Consider the following 21,147-nt stretch of genomic DNA (forward strand, 5'->3'; position numbering starts at 1 on the left):
AATCTTTCTGTCAAACGTAAGAATCTTTCTGTCAAACGTGAGAATCTTTCTGTCAAATGTGAGAATCTTTCTGTCGAACGTGAGAATCTTTCTGTAAAATGTGAGAATCTTTCTGTCAAACGTGAGAATCTTTCTGTCACGTGAGAATCTTTCTGTCAAATGTGAGAACCTTTCTGTCAAACGTGAGAATCTTTCTGTCAAACGTGAGAACCTTTCTGTCAAGCGTGAGAACCTTTTCTGTCAAACGTGAGAATCTTTCTGTCAAACGTGAGAATCTTTCTGCCGAACGTGAGAATCTTTCTGTCGAACGTGAGAATGTGCACATAATTTGAACGAAACTCTTTACTTAATCCACGGTACTATTGCATGCTTTCGTTCCATCACCGAGTAGAATCTGAAGTAATTCGCAATTGTATTTTGATTGTCACCTGCACTGAGGTTTGAATCCTCCATCTCAAGTAGAGTGTAACCTGACAATTGAATCTTACCAAGTAGTTTATTCATGTCGCCGCGAGTTCTTGTGGATTCCCGAGTTCGACAGAAAGATTTCCGAGTTCAACAGAAACATTGAAAATAACAGTCAAGATAACAACAGTAGTTCGAAAAATCCAAATAATACGAAATAATCTTGGAGTGTGGCAAGATTAAAGATGAGTGTGAAAAAAAAACAGGTTAAAATGGTATTTTTCCACATCTTATTATAAATTTCCTTAATGTGTGTGTGTGTGTGTGTGTGTGTGTGTGTGTGTGTGTGTGTGTGTGTGACGCGGTTTATCTCAACCTACAGGCAATCCACCCAGGCAAGTAAGCGACATAAATATATATATGTGTGTGTGTGTGTGTGTGTGTGTGTGTGTGTGTGTGTGACGCGGTTTATCTCAACCTACAGGCAATCCACCCAGGCAAGTAAGCGACATAAATATATATATATGTGTGTGTGTGTGTGTGTGTGTGTGTGTGCACGTTTCATTAAATAGCACAGATAACTCTTGCTTGTTTTTCATGTAATCCTCCTTTTCTCTTTGTCTGACCATTTTCCGAACGTTTTTTCCGAGTGAAAAAAGAAGTTTCCCATAATCGCGAACGTTTTCGACCTCCATTGGTCATCCTCAGGCGAGTAGTAAAAAATAAAAAATGAAATTGAAAAATGAAAGTAGCGAGATGAAATGAAAAAACGATTAAAAGATGATTAAAAGACGATTAAAATCGCTTAAATTCATTAAAATACTCAAAAGCACTAATGGATGATATATATATATATATATATATAGTAGTTTATAAAATATATATATGGCGATTAAGCTACACTGGATATTCCGCGTTTCTTCCACTCTAGGATTCTTTAGGCTTATTCGCATAAGCCTGAAGAATCCTAGAGAGGATTAAACGCGGAATATTCAGTGTAGCTTAATCGCCATATATATATTTTATAAATTACTAACTAGCTCTACCTACGTATTGAGCGCTTTTGAAGTAAATACTTAAAGTTTATGCATAAATTTATAATTTCGTATATTAATTTTATGTGAGTAAATGAAGTAGTTATATATATATATATATATATATATATATATATATATATATATATATATATATATATATATATATATATCCATTTATAGACAGACCTTTTCACTGTATCACAGTTCTTCAGTTTTGCTAGATATGCTAATGCGTCAGGCTGAGATTGATAATCGGCCGAAAATCCCAGCTTTTATCTATTGCAATATCGGACGATACGAACCTCAACGTTTATATAAACATTTTCAACTCTAAAGTGTGCTCTATTCGTTTTATAAAACACAAGGAGATATCAACCATACCAGTTATTATATGTGCAACAGGGCTTATGAAGAAAAACCTGAAGTCCTACCTAACTAATATTCCTGGTGAACCAAGCACAAAAGAGATCCAAACAATTGCACTTAAGGGAACAGCGAGGATACTAAAAAGAGCTCTCGGTTGGTTTCAATAAAAATCAGGGCAAGTTGGCAGCTGGTTTGGCTGCCCCATACCCAGCATTACAATCTTCAAAGGAAGAAAAAATTTTAAAAAACAAAAACCGCGCGCGTGCGTGCGTGCGTGCGTGCGTGCGTGCGTGCGTGCGTGCGTGTGTGTGTGTGTGTGTGTGTGTGTGTGTGTGTGTGTGTGTGTGGAATATATCACCAAAGCAGTAATGTGGCATCTTATTTTTATTTCATTTATTTATTTGGTAAAGCTTAGTATCTAGAGAGAAGGTATATTTAGGTGCCTTTAAAACTGTCATATAAAACCAACGATATACAAAATAATTAATAGAAAATATAACTAATCTACATCGATTTTTTAGTTATATACTATGTAATAGAATGTTAATCGAGCCCATATGTGCAGTGCACGACTAAACTAATGAATACATCATTATGAATTATGGGATGCGTATTTTAGGCAACACGGTGAGTAAAGTCAGCATATGAAATTACACTCTTCTTCTTCTCCCCCCTCACTATCTCCCCAATAAAAGAAAAATTTTAATAAAATCTTCTAATCTTCTTCTAATGCCTCTGTTCAGTCTCAAGAGACAATGGATACCCACTGTAAGGATAGTTTTGCGAGTAATTGTGAGGCAATTTCCTCAATCGGCACTGCTTGAGTCCAGAGTGACTGGAAAAAATGCCGAGATAAGCAGAGAGCACATATAGCACCTGGAATTCCCAAATGGTCACCCATTTAACAACTGACCAGGCTCAATATTGCTTATTTTCAGTGAGCTCACGGGAATTGGTGTGCAAACGTGATTTTGCCGTATCTAAATAAAATCTAATGATTGATTAAAAATAACAGATACAGACAGAGACAAACTAAATAAATCAAGATTGTGTAATTCTATAAAAATAAATAAAACCTTGGTGGGGGGGGGGCTGTATTTATTACTATAGACAACAAACCGAAAAGAAACAAATATATGACAAATAATTGTAATCAAAGACAAGATAAATTATTCGTCTACCTACCTGGAGAAGTTGTGTGTGTGTGTGTGTGTGTTTTAACTTAAAAGCGTTTTTCAAGTTCGAAACACAAGTAGTACCGAGTTGCTAGCTTAGAACGAAAACAAAATGGCTGACATGAGACGGTCATCTGGAGAGACTCGATAATCGCCCAAAACTCGAAAATGAAAAAAAAAAAACTGATAGAAACCCACGCAATAACTGTCAGTGGATTTCTATCAGTATATCTTGCCTTTGGTAACACTTATTTATTATATATTTGTTTCTTTAATACTTTTTCGTTGTGTTGTCTACAGCAAAAAAAAGTCCCCTTGTAAATGATAAAGAGAAAAGAAAACATGCAGGATTTAATTGACAGAATGTTATTCCTTAAATAAGACTGATTAGTTTTGAACTCACAGAGAATGAAAATGATAATCCTTTGAATATACATACCAAAATCGAAGAAAGGAATTATGCTCCCAAAAACGTTTATGTCACTGTATTAGGTGAAAATTGTTGAAGGTTTTTTGTTTGTTTTTCGTTTGTTTTTTTTTTTTGGGGGGGGGGGCGTTTTTATTCTTTGTTTTTGTTTTTATTTGTGTGTTGTTTGTTGTTGCTTTTTTATTTGAGGTGTTGTGAAAGGTATGGCATTTATAGAAAATTGAAGAATTAAAAACAAAAAAATTTGTGGATAATCTTGAGTCGGAGTGAGAGGTACTTATCCAGAATAGGATTCTCACAAAAGTATGAAATTAAAAGTCAAAGGAAAGTAGAAATTGGATCTTGGGTTTACTTTCAGCAGCCACGTAACTTTCACTTCCATTATTTTGTCCTTTAGTCCTCACATTCCAGGAGCGATGTTTCTGACAAAGAAGGAAGAATTGCTGTTTTCTGGGTCAAAATCTATTTCATCTAACACTTATCGTCGGCAAGTTTTTAACCTTGAAGTAGTATTTTTTTAGCTCCTTACATTAAGTTGCTTCATGCCTTGTCTAGAAGGATTCCCATAAAAAAAATCTTGATAATGTCTGTTATATCCGGAAGCAGACGAGAATTAAGAGGGCATGGTTAATCAAAATTTTTCTTTCTTTTTTCTTTCTTCTTTTTTTTTAATTTTGTAGATATCTTGCACGAATTGTTGAGGTTTATACCGAAACCGAATCTACAATGGCCAAAGTTAATTATGCTTAGTTACGAGTCTCAGTCATGGTCACGAGTTGTTAGCGAACGGCTTTCATGTAAAATTCGCGCCCATTGTCCATAGCAATGATTTATTATACATCATGGATCATAAGTCTATATATTATGATACAATGAGTGATGAGACATAAACTACATAGGCATTCGGTCACGTTGGTTTTGTTTGCAGTTACACAGCTATTAATTTGCCGTGGATTTGGATTGAAGAGAAAAAGAACCATGAAAAAAGAAACGATATATAACCTGGTTTTATTTTTAGTACAAATCTTTCATATATATATAATAAATTCCACAGCCAAACAACGTCGCAGCTCACAAGAGCCATGACAGTCAACGAACCGGAAGTCCAAGCCTCGAGTTTCGCCCTCATTTGGGCTCATCAGTTAGACACATCCGAACTCAGGATTCGAAACCCGAGCCTCTTGCATGCGAGGCAAGCACTCTACCAACTATATATATATATATATATATATATATATATATATATATATATATATATATATATATACTAGCGGTGGGGGGGGGGAGGCCAGGCGTAAGATACACTTAAATATGATATTTTAATTTGTCCAGATTTCGTATGTATTATTATACAGTCGTGATTTAAAAAGTAAAAAAAAAAAAAGTTTTGGGGTGTCATCAGTAAGAATCAAAACTGCAGCATTCAAAGTTGGTAGCGTAACCACTGTACCAACATGACACGCATATGGACTGATTAAAAATTAAAAATTAAAAATAAACTAAGATGAATGTACAAAATGTATAATGATAAACGGTAAATACTTGGCGGATGTCGTCGATCAGGTTGGCTTTGGTGTTGCGGGAGGTCATGTTGGTGATGTTCTCGACATATGACCAAATGGAGTAGTCCAGCAGGTTCACATCGGGGGAAGAGAACGGCAGTGAGGAAATGGTACAAATGTGTAGCACTCCTTCTAAAGCCAAGCCTGGGTCTCTTTAGATTTGTGGTCCGGCATTAAATCCTGCTGCCACACCCAGGGTCTACCAGCGGCCACCTAATTGCACCAGGGGATCAGCACATTCAGGTACACTTTGGTGTTGACTTTCAAGCTGACTTCGAAGATGTGAGGTGGGATGATGTGGCCCCCACTTGGAACCACACCAAAGACCATGACCGTGGCTAGAAACTTTGTTTTCATCACCCTGGATACATCCCTGTTATTCGTGGCAATCCAGCAATGCATTTTGAGGGTGCTAGCAATGATTATGTCGTCATAACTTGGATCACTGGAGAGTATGAATTGTACAGTGGCCCATCTCCGATCCGCTCGTTGAACATTGTGTCACTTTTAGACATGATAGAATGCTCCTATGGTTTTGGGAATTTGTACTCAAATGGTCAATTAGTAAATGGGTTGCAACAAAAAAGAAAACCGGTTTTCGTCAAACAGAAATGGAATCATATCATCTCTTGTAAGGCGACAATTCCAGCATATATATATATATATATATATATATATATATATATATATATTCAATGATAGAGTAACAAAAAGAAAAACAATTTCAACTTCTCTTCTGATTTTCGGATTTTATAATCATCACATGCGCAAATTCTATAGCAAGCCCCACTCTCCCCAATGGTTTACTTCTACTTGTGCATCTGCCATAGCACAAAGGCAGCATGCGTACCGCAAATTTAGCTGACATAAGTCCAGATCAAACAGACAGGCATATATAGAAGCCAGAAATAACTGTAAGAAAGAAATAGTGACAGCTAAGAGAGAATTTACAAAAAACGCATCGAATCACAGAAATTAGGAACCCGTGACTTCTGGAAAATCTACAACAGTGTAGTAAATAATGGGCAATCAACAATCCCCCCACTATCCAACAATCATGAGGTTATTTACTCTGAAACTGAGAAGGCTAACATGCTTGCCAGACGGTTTGCCTCCAACTCCACACTGGACCTTGCTAACCACCCCCTCCCTGACTTTTCTTTGCAGACAGATGCCACACCAGACGATCTGAAAATCACCCCTTCTCAGGTGCATGCTATCATAAAAAATCTTGACACTGCAAAACCATGTGGACTTGATTTCATTCCGGCTGTGCTATTAAAAAAGTGCGCCACCGAAGTAGCTCCAGTTCTCTCCAAACTTTACAACAAATGCCTTAATGAATCTTGCTTCCCTGCCTGCTGGAAAACTGCTTCTGTAGTACCAGTTTTCAAGAATTCTGGTGAAAGAACTGACGCAGTAAATTATCACCCCATTAGCCTCCTCCCACTTTTTCGCCAAAATATTTGAGACCATAATTAACCAAGCTCTAGTCCATTACCTTACAGATGCTAAACTTCTTACTGACCAACAATATGGATTTAGGCAAGCCCGTTCCACAGCAGGCATCCTAACTGTAATCTCAGAACGTATATACCATTCACTGGAGAAAGTGGGGGAGGGTAGAGCAGTAGCTCTAGATATATCTAAGGCTTTTGACAGGGTATGGCATGAGGGTCTTCTCAAGAAAATCAGATCATACGGTATCACTGGAAGAATACATAACATAATTAAATCCTTCTTAGATAAGAGAAAAATCCAGGTCATCCTTGATGGTCGTACATCTACACAATATGATATAAATTTGGGAGTGGCTCAGGGGTCTATCCTTGGACCTCTATTATTCCTAATATTCATAAATGACCTCCCTGACAAAATTGTCTGTGAGATGAGTATATATGCTGACGACACCACACTCTATAACAGACATGACAGGAAAACAAATGAACACATATCTAAAGAAATGGCAGAAACACTAGAGGATGGCCTCTGATCAGTAGTGGAATGGGGCCAAAAATGGATGGTTTCCTTCAATAATTACAAGAAACCTTCTCTACCACCAATAGCAATGGCCAGTAACTCCTTATCTGAAAGTACATCTTTTAAACTCTTCAGCCTAATGTTCACAGGAAACATGAATTGGAACAATTACATTGAGAACATTGCCAGGACCGCTGCGAAGAAGGAGAGTTCTCTCTTCCTTGCTAGAAAGCTATTAACACCTGAAAGTATCCTATACTTCTATAAGGCCACCATTCGCCCATGTATGGAGTATTGTTGTCATATTTGGGCTGGTGCATCTGCCACTAGTTTCTCGCTCCTAGACAAGGTTCAAAAGAGAGTCGCCAACCTGATAGGTCCTGATCTGTCATCTAAACTTCAGCCTCTGTCTCATCGACGAAATGCTGCATCCCTCTGCCTGTTCTACAAGTACTTTAACAGTGAATGCTCTGATGAACTGCAAGCACTTGTGCCCCCTCGACGTAAATACCTCCGACAAACCCGACAAGCAGCAAAATCCCATCCCTTCATGGTAGAGATCCCTAGATGTAAGAGAGCCTTTTACTCCAGTAGTTTCTTCCCCAGAACCGCTAGACTTTGGAATTCCCTTCTGGGTCCCTGCTTCCCCAACTGTATTGACATGCAGAAGTTCAAGTGTAACGTGAACTGACATCTTGCTGTCACTAAACATCTAAAACACTTTTGATTGAAAGAAGTTTGGTCAAGAATTAATCATAGTCATTTGTGTGTTTATATTAATTTCGATTCAAAATTAAAAGTCTGTGGTTTTTGTTTAGTTGTGAAAAGTCAAGTTTTATGTGCATGTTCTCTTGATTGTGATAAAAACAAAACAGAAGTCGTTGCATGGAGTATCTTCGAAGATTGTCGGTCACATGTCAGTTTCTTTTTTTAGTGGAAGGGGTGATTTGACACATACTGTGACAGACCAGAATAGTCTGAGCTTAAAACCCACTTTTGTAAAGAGATTGAATTTGGTGCCTTGCTCCCTGAATATGTCGGGCAGGAGAAAGTTAGTGGCGCTATGTAAGCATTAGCGGCAGTTATAAGAACTATGCAACTAACTAAGGGCGACAACTTACTATATGGTTATTATTAACTGGAAGTAGCTAGGTTATATTTATGTGTGTTTGCTTCTGCTGATACCAGAATTTTGCAAATCTATTTCCTACAAAACTCATAGAACTGCGCAGGCTCTAGACCATAATTTAGCAAGCAGAGAAAAGTCCATCTAAATAATGGCCTAAACACTGGTGCCTTTGGGGCTAAAGAAAACGTCTTCGCTGAGGTTGATATGATAACTGGCGATCGGAAATAACAAACCTCTTGAAAGAGAAGATAGAAACAACAAGTATAAGGCCAAGTCGTTGGGCACCAAAACTAATTTGACTTAACTTGACACGATCGATAAATAAAACTTTTCAGCAGGTACCATTTCTTTCTTTGAAATTCAATATCTTTTTCGTTTGTATAATATATACAAACGAAAAAGATATTGAATTTCAAAGAAAGAAATGGTACCTATCTAATTGTCAGGTCTCAAATAGTAACATATCCAAAAATTATGAAACATGATAAAGTAGAAAAATAATTATTAATGAAAAAAGAAGTTTGTGGAAATTCCATGAACAAAGTTTCTTTCTTAGAACTGCACGCCTGTGGAACTATCTTCTGTTTGCCTGCTTTTCAGCTGATTACAATATGGTTGTTTTCAAGTTCAACATAAACAAGTTCTTGATGAGCCGTTCCACTTAGGTTAACAAATTTACCGAATTTCCATTGCTAAAGATTACTATATTGTTCAATTGACTACTGTATTCTCTTTAACCCTTATCCTTAAGTGGCCTCTGGGTCTTAATAAGTTGTGATGCCTATGTAAAGAAAGAAAAAAAGGGAAGCGAAATCCCTATATTACGCTTACTAAAAAGAGATAAGTTAGCAGGGGAGATAATTAAATTCTGTTGCTTGTGTCACGTGACGAACGTAATTCAAAATGTCGGACAAAATTTATTCCACATATAAACTTTATCGAAAACAGTTTTTCGTCAATATTTATTTTTCTACCTTATCGTTTTTCATAACTTTTTGATATGTTACTATTTGCGACATGACAATTATGTACATACAATTTGTTTTACTTGAAATTCAATATTATTTTCGTTTGTATTAAGTGCCAACTTTTATCTTGCTACTTAACGTTTTCGAACAGATGGCATTTTTTTTTTTTTCCTTTTGCTTTTAAATTATATGTGCCACGTACGTTTGTTTGTTTTTTTGGGGGGGGGGTTATATTATGTCAAAATATACATTAAAAAATACGCAAGATAAATAGTTGTTTTTAAAAAAAGATGTTAGCTTTTGTATTATTATCTATTTGCAACGTTTCGTATTTTTCAAGATGGCGCCGTCCATAGCATATGTTGCTGCGGCAGTTACGTGTCTCAAACTTTTACTTATACCTTCATAGTAAGTCATATATGAACTTTTTACAACCTGAGTTCCTTTCTTCTTTGCCAAACCAAACTGTCTTTTCCTTTTTACGCTATCCGTGATTTTAAACTTTTCAAGTCCCATTCATTGTTTTTCTTTGTTGTTGTTGCAACGTGTTGTGTTGTTACTTATGAACAACGTGCTGAAACAATAACAACAACGACAAGAATAATAATTAGAAAGCCATTCTTAACATGAGGATGGGCGTATTCTGTACTTTCACCTAACAATTTAATTTTAAAAAAAAAGAAAGGATAAATTTTTGCGACGTGCCCCAGCGTATTATAAACACCCCAACCTCCCCATGTTAAGAACGGCTTTCGGAATACCCCTCCCCCCAACCTCAAAAGTCGTTCTTAACATGGGAGGGGGGTATTCCCTTAGGACGTTCTTAACATGGGGGGGGTATACTACGCTGGGGTAGATCGTAAAAAAATACCGAAAAAAGATATCGTAAAACTATTTTTGTTTTTTAATGGTATTTATGGTGTTTATAACACTTTTGTAACCAACTGTTTTTGGTACTAGTGCAGACGTAAATAATAACGTTATTATTTAAAGAGCCATTCTTAACATGGGGAGGGTGTTTTGTTTGTACCTATTCTGTACTTTAACCTTACAATTGAATAAAAAACATATCATAAAACTTTAATTAAACTTGGAAATACGATTTAAAAAACAGCGCGGACCAGTACCACTCTGCACTAGCACCCTGTTTTTAAATAGTTTTTTTTTTTCGGGTTAAATTCAAGTTTCACGATATCTTTTTTTCTATTATCTATTTATTAAACAGTTAGCTGGAAGCACAGAATAGTTAGAAAACATCCTCTCCTCCCCATGTTAAGAATGGCTTTCTAAATAATAACGTTAATTCAGCACGGTAACAAAAGTGCGTAAGTACTGTATTGTCAAGTTTTACGATTGTACTAGTGCAGAGAGTGATCCGCGCTATTTTTTAAATCGTATTTCCAAGTTTAATTAAAGTTTTATTATGTTTTTTTTTTTATTCAATTGTAAGGTTAAAGTATAGAATATGTACAAAACACCCTCCCCTCCCTATGTTAAGAATGGCTTTTTTAATAATATTATTATTTTTGCACGGATCAATAAGTGCACTAGTATCTTTACGATATCTTTTTATTAAATTGTTAGGTGAAAGTACAGAATAGGGTGGATCTGAACGAGAATCACCCTCTATAATTTTTATAGTATTGTTTTAATATGTAGTATAGCTTTCAAGATTGCGGGTGTTTATTTTGAAAGCCGTTCTTAACATGGGAAGGTTGGTGGTTTTTATACTACGTTGAGTTAGGTTATAAAAAATACCAACTGCAGAATACCGGTTAAAATTATAGGGATGGTGATTCTCGTTCAGGTCCGCCCAGAATAGTTACAAAATACCCTCCCATCCTATGTCAAGAATGGCTTTCTAAATAACATTATTATTTCAGCGCGATACAACAAATGCATAAGTACCATATTTTGTTATTCTGGAAAACAGCCAAGTTCGTTTGCTTTTTTTAAAACTGGTAAACATTAATTAGAAGGGACTTTTTTCAGGGCATTCAATGTAAAGCAGGATGGTCCGCACAAAACAGAAGTAAATCCTTTGTAAACAATCACAGACTGCATTTGAACACGTCAAAATAGATCAAACATGATCGCAACAAAAGTTCTGAGTCTGTGTTTACTTGTCTCCCCACAAAGGAAAAGTTAGACATAAGGTTGGTTTTTAATGTGGAAGAAATCCAGCTCCCCAAAAAAGTGACACACTGGGTTAGGTCAAAACTTAAAATTAGGCGCTTATTAAGAATTAGCTAGAAAAAACAAAGGTCAATGTGGCCTAGTTGTCCCATTGAAGACTTACCTGAAATGAGTTGTTTTTTTTTTTTAGGGGTATTACCCTAAACCTCTCCATGTTAAGAATGGCTTTCGGAATAAAAACCCTTCGCAGGTAAGTCTTCAAGTAGAACAACAAGGCCATATTGACCAAAACAAAATTTTTATGGAGCATGTACTCGTCATGAAACAGATGTCATATTCCAAAAATCATATACAGTGATCAAGTTTTTTTTTTTGTGTTTTTTTTTTTTATCTAAGAAAATAAAAATTTATGAGTTTTAGCGATTTTGGTACTTACATACTTATCGTACCGTGCTGAAACAACAACGTTATTATTTATAAAACCATTCTTAATATGTGCAGGGGAAGGTGTTTTTGTTACTATTCTGTACTTTCATCTAACAATTTTAATAAAACAGATATTGTAAAACTTGAATTTAACTTGAAAGTACTACTGTTAAAAAATAGCGCGGTACAAGAAGTGCACAATATTAAATGTGCTCCATTTTAAGGGTTGATTTTGATCTTGATAGTTTGAATTGAGTTGTCTCCCCTTATTTATGCTGGATCAAAAATCATTACATCTCGCTTTGTCATAAAATTTGATGTTCTTAGTTTAAAAAAAATATTTGATCAATTTTCATGATTTTGGGAATATATCTTCATTCCGTGACGAGTACGTACATCATAAATATTTTTCTGCACTTTTGCTTCTTTAATAGGTCTAATTCTAAATAAACACTTAAAATTGCCTTAGTCTCATAAGATTTCTGCTCCATTGATTGAGGATGGATAAGATAAACCATAGTACTATTAGAACAGATAATACACTTTGCAACACTTCTACAGAATCTGAACCTTCTTTTTGTTTTGTTTTTTTTAGGGTTTTTTTTTTCGACTCTAACCTAAGGTTTAGTTCAACAGTCGGTTTCGGTCAGTTCAAATTCTGTAGAAGCACTCACTTTGTAGGTTATGTGACTAGCGTTAATTTTCTTTATAAAATCGTTTTTTGTAATTAAAATTAGCCGGTAAATTTTTATTTACTTTCCACCTTAACAATCACCTTTAAAATGACGACTTCTCTGGGTTTTCGGGTATGCTGAAAACGAATATCACATTTAAATTTTCCGCAAACAAGTAGTTTACAGATACAACAATGACCTTTAGTGATAATATAAAGAGATTGCTTAATACCTGGAAAATTATGTGTTTGCGGAAAATTAAATACGATATTCGTTTTCAGCATACCTGAAAACCTTTAAAAGTCGTCATTTTAAAAGTGATTAAGTAAGTTAAAAATTTACAAAATATTCTACTAAAATAAGCCTGGCTGCTAATTTAAGTTCTATAATCTTTACGAATGTATGCGATTTTTTAATATATTCTCTCAACACAACAGTTCTGTTAGGTTTAATTAACCTTACGTTGATAGTACAAGTTTTAATATTGAGTGCTCAGTAAATATATATATATATATATAGGTTTAATTAACCTTACGGTGCATGGTACAACTTTTAATATTGAGTGCTCAGTAAATATATATATATATATATACATATATATATATATAGGTTCCTTACGTTGCGTGGTACAAGTTTTAATATTGAGTGCTCAGTAAATATATACAAATGAGTGAATGGATTTTACTATAAGTTCAACCTGCATTTTATATTTTATTTTAATTTTGTAAATCTTTTTTTCTTTTCTACAATCGGTTCTCACGTAGGCGTTTATCATTTCTCAAATACGTGTGTCGATGGAGCTGAAACATCAGCTTTCATTAAAGTTGTATTCATTCTGTGAAACTTGGGTGCTTATTAAGATAGAGTCAACAGATCGAATAGTTTTTTTATGTCGTTTTAAGCAAAGATGAATTGTCATGCTGAAAATAGTAATATATCCAAAAATTGTGGAAATTCATTGAGTAGAAAGTTATTTATAGTTAAAAGTATTTTTTACGGAAAATTGGGTAAAATTGCATTATAGACGTTTTAAAGTAGACACAGACACACAGGGGACATAACCGAGAATGAATATTTTTTAATTACTTGTTCGTGGCTGCAATATTTGTTTTCTCTAGCGATAGACTTTATTTTACTAAAAACTCAATAGCAGTTGTTCTACTGTGAATTTTCATAATATGCAGTAGAACCCGGTATACATTATTAAAAGTTAGTAACAAAATACAGTACAGTATATAATACACATGCATATAATCAAATGACATTATAAATAACACCGTAAGGTGGAGGAAATACCATAACCAGGGTCCAAAAAAAACGTATTCCACATCGTAACCTGAAAAAAACGTATCCTAGGGTTCTACTGTATGACTGTTTTCAACATGACAATTAAGTTCGTAATATTGTTTTTGCTTAAACAACATATTTTAAGAAATCGATTTATCGACTCTATCTTAACAAGCACCGAAACTTATTCAGTCACTATATATTTCGCTCCCCACGAGGTCAAAGATAGACACAAGATTCATTTTTAATGTGAAGAGAGGAATCTAACTCTCAAAAAGAGACACCTTGGATTGAGGTAACATTGCCTTAGTCTGACAGGATTATTCTTTCTCTTTCTCTAACCGAGAACAGAACTGATGATACAGTTTAAATTATTTATTTGCAAAAGAAAAAAGTTAATTTCACGCTACTTGTGCAGTTTACAGATTATGCTGAAATAATAATGCTATTATTTAGAAGCCATTCTTAACATGGAGACAGAGTGACTTTGTTCTGTATTTTTACTTAAAAATTTAATAAAAAGATACGGTAACAATTAAATTCAGTTAAATTTGACAATCTTATCTAAAAACAAAAAGAGTAGTTTATGGATTGTGCTCAAATAATATTTTTTAAAAAAAGCTGTTCTGAAAATGTGGGTTAAATTTTCAGATTTCATATTAGAATTAAATTCTGTGTTTTTGTGTTGCAGTCGGTCAACAGATTTTGAAGTGCATCGCAATTGGTTAGCGATCACGCACAGTCTGCCTGTGAAAAAATGGTATTTCGAGGTAAGAATACTTCCTTTTGATATTTTTTTTTTGTTCTCTTTCATTCTAAATTTGGAACGACTTTAAAATTTGAGAGATAAGAGGTTAAAGTAGTTTGCTTGCCTCCCCACGAAGGCAAAGTTAGACACAAGGTTGTTTTTAATGTGGGGGTAAAAATTCAGCTCCAAAAAATGGTGCCACTCTGGATTGGAATAAAAATTTAAATTGCTTGAGTCAAGAACGTTTTCTCCTCTAGTGACTGAGGATTGAATTGACTGTTAGCATCAGAACAGGTACTACACTTTGTTCCTAGCTAAGTAGTTCTTAACTGATCTAAACTGACCCTTTTGTATTGGAAAGATTTTGTCCAAGGGAATTAACTCTGGTTTTACTAAAAACAATACTTCAATGAAAATATATTTCTTAAAGAAAATTCGGGAGTGTTTTTATCAACATTTGTTATTTCTGAAATAATTCAGTTTGAAAAAAATTCCATAGGTTTTGTGGTTGGATGATGATTTTTTTCTTTTTTTGGTTTAGATGAATACGTCTTATTTTTTGATGGAATTTAAACTAGGTAGAACACTTAGTAATATTTGATAGCATTTTTAAATTGGCAAAATGTAAGTAGATCACATTAGTATTGGTAATTGGAATTAGGAAAATCAGAACTTTTTTGTGTATCAGAATTGGAAAAATTTTAGCCTAATTTCTGATTTTAAAAACAATTCTTTTTAAAAAGAAATTAACTTAATTTCCCATTACTGGTGCTAAATGATAAAATGAGATATTTAGTATTTTTAAACTATCAGTCAAAAATTAAAGGTATTTTTTTTACTTCAACTGCAACTCAACATTCACTGTTAAATTTATGACTTTTATCATTTTTCAGGTACGCTAAAAATGAATATCATTTAAATTTGGGTCAGACAAGTAGTTTTCAGGATATTAAGGCCTTTATTATCCAATGTAATCCATTATGTTTTCACTGGTGGCCATGTTTTTTCCAACTGAACAAGTACTAATGTGCATGCTAAGAATGAAGACCACTGAAATTCATTAATTAATACATTGGTAAAAAAATGTCTTAATATCCAGAAAACTACTTGTTGTCTGTCCAAAATTTGAATCTGATATTCGTTTTTTAGCATACTCAAAAACCTATACAAGTTGTCAATTCAAAGGTAAATGTGGAGTTGCAGTTCAAGTAAAAATTTACAAAGTTAAGTCTATACATCATAATAATGTCAAACAGTGTCAATTCATTTTACTAGTAAAAATGAATTGGCTTTTGTCCTTCAGCATTGGCAAACCTGACAAGAGATAGAGACGGAGGCAGGGGGAGTGTAAATAAAAAATTAGAACATTTTCAAACGGCTGCCTAAATTATGTGTAAATGAATTAGTAAATTTAAAGATTTTCACAGCTTTATGCAAGACCACACTTTGTGTAAGTTCTTCTTTGATTTGGTGTTTCCTATATGTTAACCAGTTGTAAAAATTTTATAGAACAAGAACCCAAGTTTGCCCAGCTGGGTAAACTTGGGTCCTTGTACCGGAAAAATATCCAGTAAATAAAACGTTGTTTAGTAAATAGTTTGTTTGTTTTTGCATTTTTTTTTCTTTTACATACACCAAACATGGATATAAATATCACTAAAACCTCCGTTGGGTCATAAGCTTCATTTCAGTACCTAACTTGCCTGGGTGGATTGCCTGTTGTTAATATTATTGAAACTGTTTTGACAGTTTAGTTAATTTTGCTTTCACTGATAACTAGTGAAAATTTGCCGACATAATAATGTAAGTATGCATTTTAAAAAAAAAACTATTTAAAAGTAAATAAATAAAAAGGTTATATTTTAGGCACATGGAACATTGGAACTGTGCCAACTGCCGAAATACTACTGTTATTATTTAGAAAGCCATTCTTAACATTGGGGCTTTTTTTTTTTTTTTTTTTTTTTTTTTTTTAACTATTCTGTACTTTTTACCTAACAGTTCAACAACATATACCGTAAAAAAAAATAAATTTGACTTGAAAATCCCTTCTAAAAATAGCAGGGTCTGTAAATTGCACAAGTACAAAGTATTAAGTAAATTTTCATTCAAATTTTAGGATTTTATTTTTTTTTAATAAAACTGTTGACTCAGGTTTACCTGGTATTTTCATTTTGAGGGTGTAAAGAAAGGTAATTCGAAATAGTCGTTAAAATTTTTATTTTTTTAAATTTCTTTATGGGATTGTTAAATTTTCAATGTAAACAAATATTTGGTGCTAATGCAGAGAGTGATCCGCGCTATTTTTTAAATCGTATTTCCATGTTTAATTAAAGTTTTATGTTTTTTTTATTCAATTGTAAGGTTAAAGTACAGAATAGGTACAAAGCACCCTCCCCTCCCCATGTTAAGAATGGCTTTTTAAATAATAACGTTATTTCAGCATGAGTACCGAAATTAAAAATGTGTTTTATGAATTATAAATGAATTACTAACATGGTTTTATTAATTTTTATTACATAGTTAAACTTGCATTTTAATGTAACATAGAAATTATTGTAGATAAAAATCCTCAGCTAAATTTCATCCCCACTCCCCTCATGAAAAATGAGATTCTACTTAATTTAGGCAATTACATGTGAACACCCTGAAAAACTTGACAAGAAGAAAAAAAATCAATTCCTTTTAGAATTTAGAATGGGGCATCAGTTTCACATGTAAATTCAACATAAAATGAGCCCTCATTTCTAGAATTTTAGGGCAGTTAATATAATTTTTCTATTGTTTCTAAATACTAAAACTGAGCAATTAAGTCAAATTGTTTAGTTTTGCTGAAAAAGGGTTAATATTTTGTAGGCGGCTAATATTAAAATTGTTTGTACCAAAAGAGGAATAAACATATGAATTATTATTTTAGCACATAAAACATTATTTTACTTATTACTTCAGAAAAATGAACTTATTATTTATAAAAAATATTTAGAAAAATGTTTGATATACCTCATGTTGTTGCCTTATTTTAAAGACAACAAATAAACAAATGAACCAGTTTATTTCGTGCCCTGACAATAAGTGAGATTGATGTTTTCTTATCTTCATGACTAAATTCCTCATAAAGGTGTGGTACCAAGCTTTTAAGCACCACAGAGGGTAAAGAAAAAATCTGATGCAAGATGGTTGTTCTGTAGCGTTTTTTATTTCATTTTCATCATTACTTAAAACCCCTTCATATATATAATGTAGATTATTATTTATTAATGCTCGTGAAAGAATATTCATTTCCAAATAAAATGGTGGAAAGCCTTCTACTCTAATAGTTTCTTCTCTCGGACTGCCAGACTCTGGAATTCCCTCTCTGTTTCCTGCTACCCTAATTATATTTGCATGCAGAAGTTTAAATGTAATACGAACAGACATTTTGCTCATCTCCTCACATAGTCCCCTGTAGACATGATCCCAAATAGTAACCCCTTATGTCCAAGTGGCAACATGCCCTGTTTGGAGTGAAAAAAAGAGTAACAAAAAAAAATGTGTATTCATTTTTTTTTTTTCACTGTTATCCTCATCTTCATAGTTGTTGCTGTTTCACAATGCTTCGGGTAACTCATCCTCTGCTAGTGCTGCAGTGTATAGAAGCATTGAGTCTCTACGGTTTCAGGTGAGCATTGTCTGAAGATAGCAGTTTTAATCCTACCCAAAAGCAGGCCAGATGATTAGTTGGCCAAAAACGTGGTGCGACGACAACAACAACTATAGAAGTCAGTAATTATTGGTGATACAGTTACAAAACTCAACATTCCTATCCCATCGCAGTTAACCACCTGAAGAAGGCCAGAGGATGAGTTGGCCGAAATGTCTTGAAATAACAACTATGAAGATGAGGATAACAGTCCGCAAAAAAAAAAAAAAGAAAAATGAATACACAAATTATGAAGCCTCATCTCAAAATATTACAAAAAATATAAATAAAATAAAATATTTAAAAAAAAAGAAAATGGTTTATTAGTGTGCCTATACCACTATTCTATCGATGCAACCAGAAAATTAGCTAAAGTTCATGTCATTTTCTGAATATTTTTTTTTATATATAATTTCAGGATACTTCCATTTGGACATTGGATTATCCCCCATTCTTTGCGTGGTTTGAATTTTGTCTTTCCCAAGTTGCACAGTTCTTTGATCCGCAGATGTTGGTGATAAGTAAAGAGCCATATGCATCTTGGGCAACTATTTACTTTCAGCGCCTCTCCGTTATTTTCTCTGATCTCCTCCTCATCTATGCTGTTCATGAGTAAGTAAAGTTTTTTTTTATTATTCTTTGATTTTTTTTTCCTTTTTTTTTTTTTTTGTCACTCAAGTAAATAGCGATAAGTTGTGGCAATTGTGCAACTAGGCTCTACGAATGTTAAATATACAGGCCGTGTGCACCACAAAATCATTTTGACATCTGGTGACAATATGCAAGAAGCAACATAAAATAATATACAAAAAAACCATTTGAATAAAAATTATGAACCTGACACTAGGCACCTGCATGAGTAGAAACAACAAACTTGATCAATTGTCAAAAGTAAAATAAGTTAAATGTTGGATATTTCAGCAAAAGGTATACATAGATATAATCAAGTTGAAGCAAAGTCAGGTCAATTCAGTGAAACAACAATGGCCGAATAAAACACATTTGGGATATGGTTACATTGTCAATGGTGTTTTAAGGAGGGTGTTTCAAATGATCACTAATGGTTATATAATAAAAACCAAAAGGTATTAGGGTTAGTTTACAAATTGAGCCTGAGAAAAATCAAACCATTGAATCTGTGTGTGTGTATTTCCCTTCTAATAACCAACCGTCTATCATCGTTACTGACAATAATGACATGTTGTTATATTTTCTTATATCAGCGTGTTGTGATTCATTTAAGCACAACAGAAATGCAATCCAACTGGAGACAAACATATAAGAACCTAAATTGTTACTAATTGTGCTGATTACCTTATGAAAACACGTGAAATAGCAAATCTACAAAGTTATCTGCTATTAAATTTGTTCCTGTTCTTGAAGGGTAATAGTATTAGTACATAAATCTTTGGGAGAGAAAACGTTTCCTCTCTTCTCTTGATATCACTAAGCAAAACTAAAAATATAAATAAAGTATGTAATCAACAAAATGGATTAGAAATACAAACTTTTTTATAGAACATAGTCAGATTAAAGCCAAATGTTTATGTCGAAACAAATATTGGAGCTTGTATGCATTAGTATGCCATGCAGAAAAGAAAATAGAAAAGAACTGGCTTTACTTTATGTTAGTGTTGGGACAGGAATAAAAAAAAATCTGGGACGTTTTGGGATATCAGAATTGGAAAAATTGTGTCTATTTTCCAATACCAAAAGTGATTCCTTTAATTATGTTTTTATTAGATTTTATTTAAAATAAAACAAAATCTTCCACTACTGGTAGTAATAATAAATATTTATTGGGTTTTTTTTTTTTTAAAACAATCTGTAAAACTAAAATTTATAGAACACCCCCCCCTCACACACAGACACAAGTGTGTTTTTATTTTTGAGAAAATATATGCACATTTAACAATATTTTTATGATCATCAGGAAACAAATAATATCTCTAGAGTTAAATCTTTAGAGATTTATAAAAGATTGGAATCGGTAATTGTATTGGAATCAGGAAAAATATTGGAATCGTCCCATCACTACTTTATATATTAGACTAACAATTACTAAGAACACTTTCACCTATGGACTTGTTTGTAATATCTAGTAATTAGTTGAAATCAAATTTATTGCTAAAGAAAAGTAGCAAAGTATAAGGGACAAACATATAAGAAACTAAATTGTTACTAATTATTAAGGCTATGACAACAGCATATTCTTTTCCTTGTTTTGATTCTCAGGTATATATCCATTAATATCTTATATGTTTTTATGTAGAGTGATGTGGTTCTTGGTTGATTGTGTCGGATATATACTAGAGAGTCAAAACAAAAGAATATGCTGTTCTAGCCCTACTAATTATGTCAATTATCTTGTGAAAACACGAGATGTGAATCGGCAAATTAATATCACTAAGCAAAATTAAATATCGAAATAAAGTATATAATCGACAAAATAGAAATACAGATTTTTTTTTTTTTTTTTTTTTAAGAACATAGTCAGATTAAAACCAAATGTTTATGTTGAAACGGAATAAAATATTGAAGCGGTAAGCATTAGTATGTCATGCAGAAAAGAAAATAGAAAGGGGCTGATTTTACTTTATAAATTAGACTAGCTTTGCCCGGCCGTAAAATACGCTTAGATATGATATTTTAATTTGTCTAGATTTCGTATATATTATTATAAAGTCATGATTTCAAAAGTAAGAAAAAAAATATTTAGGCGCCATCAGCTAAAATTGAAACCAAAACTGTAGCATTCAAAACTGTACCAACATGATATAAACTGATTAAAAATAAACTAAGATGAATGCCTAAAATGTTTAACGATTTTTTTCAATTTTGACCTATTTTTGACTTCTTAAAAACAATTTTAACCAGCTAAAGACTGATAAAAGAACAGCCCGTAAAAAATCCAATCATTTCAAGCTCCTAGCGCGGCTCTTCGACTTTTAGTTTCGGAGGAAATAGTTTAAAAATATGTAGACAGACAGACAGCTGTTTATATATTAGATTAACAATTACTAAGAACACTTTCAGCTAAGGACTTGTTAATTACATCCAATAATTAGTTCAAATGAAATTTATTGCCCAAAAAAAAAAAAGAACAGGTCAAAGTGCATCAGGTCCTGTAAGTAGACAAGATGTGAGC

General features: G+C 33.3%; 1 protein-coding gene and 1 long non-coding RNA gene across 3 annotated transcripts in view; one reads left to right on the forward strand and one right to left on the reverse strand.

Annotated features, from left to right (window-relative positions):
• LOC145254685 (uncharacterized) overlaps positions 1–21,147 on the reverse strand; it is a 147,177-nt gene that overhangs the window by 7,684 nt on the left and 118,346 nt on the right. The gene's annotated exons all lie outside the window — the stretch shown is intronic.
• LOC145254672 (dolichyl pyrophosphate Glc1Man9GlcNAc2 alpha-1,3-glucosyltransferase-like) overlaps positions 9,300–21,147 on the forward strand; it is a 174,517-nt gene continuing 162,669 nt past the window's right edge. For both annotated transcript variants that reach the window (XM_080113322.1, XM_080113329.1), the window contains exons 1-3: positions 9,300–9,457; positions 14,264–14,342; positions 18,418–18,611. In XM_080113322.1, the coding sequence (XP_079969448.1) occupies positions 9,390–9,457; positions 14,264–14,342; positions 18,418–18,611 (341 nt within the window). In that variant the 5' untranslated portion in view covers positions 9,300–9,389. The remainder of the gene's footprint in view (positions 9,458–14,263; positions 14,343–18,417; positions 18,612–21,147) is intronic.

This window comes from Euprymna scolopes, chromosome 3 (assembly GCF_053919585.1).
Source record: "Euprymna scolopes isolate OS-2025 chromosome 3, ASM5391958v1, whole genome shotgun sequence".
Classification (NCBI taxonomy): Eukaryota; Metazoa; Mollusca; class Cephalopoda; order Sepiida; family Sepiolidae; genus Euprymna; species Euprymna scolopes.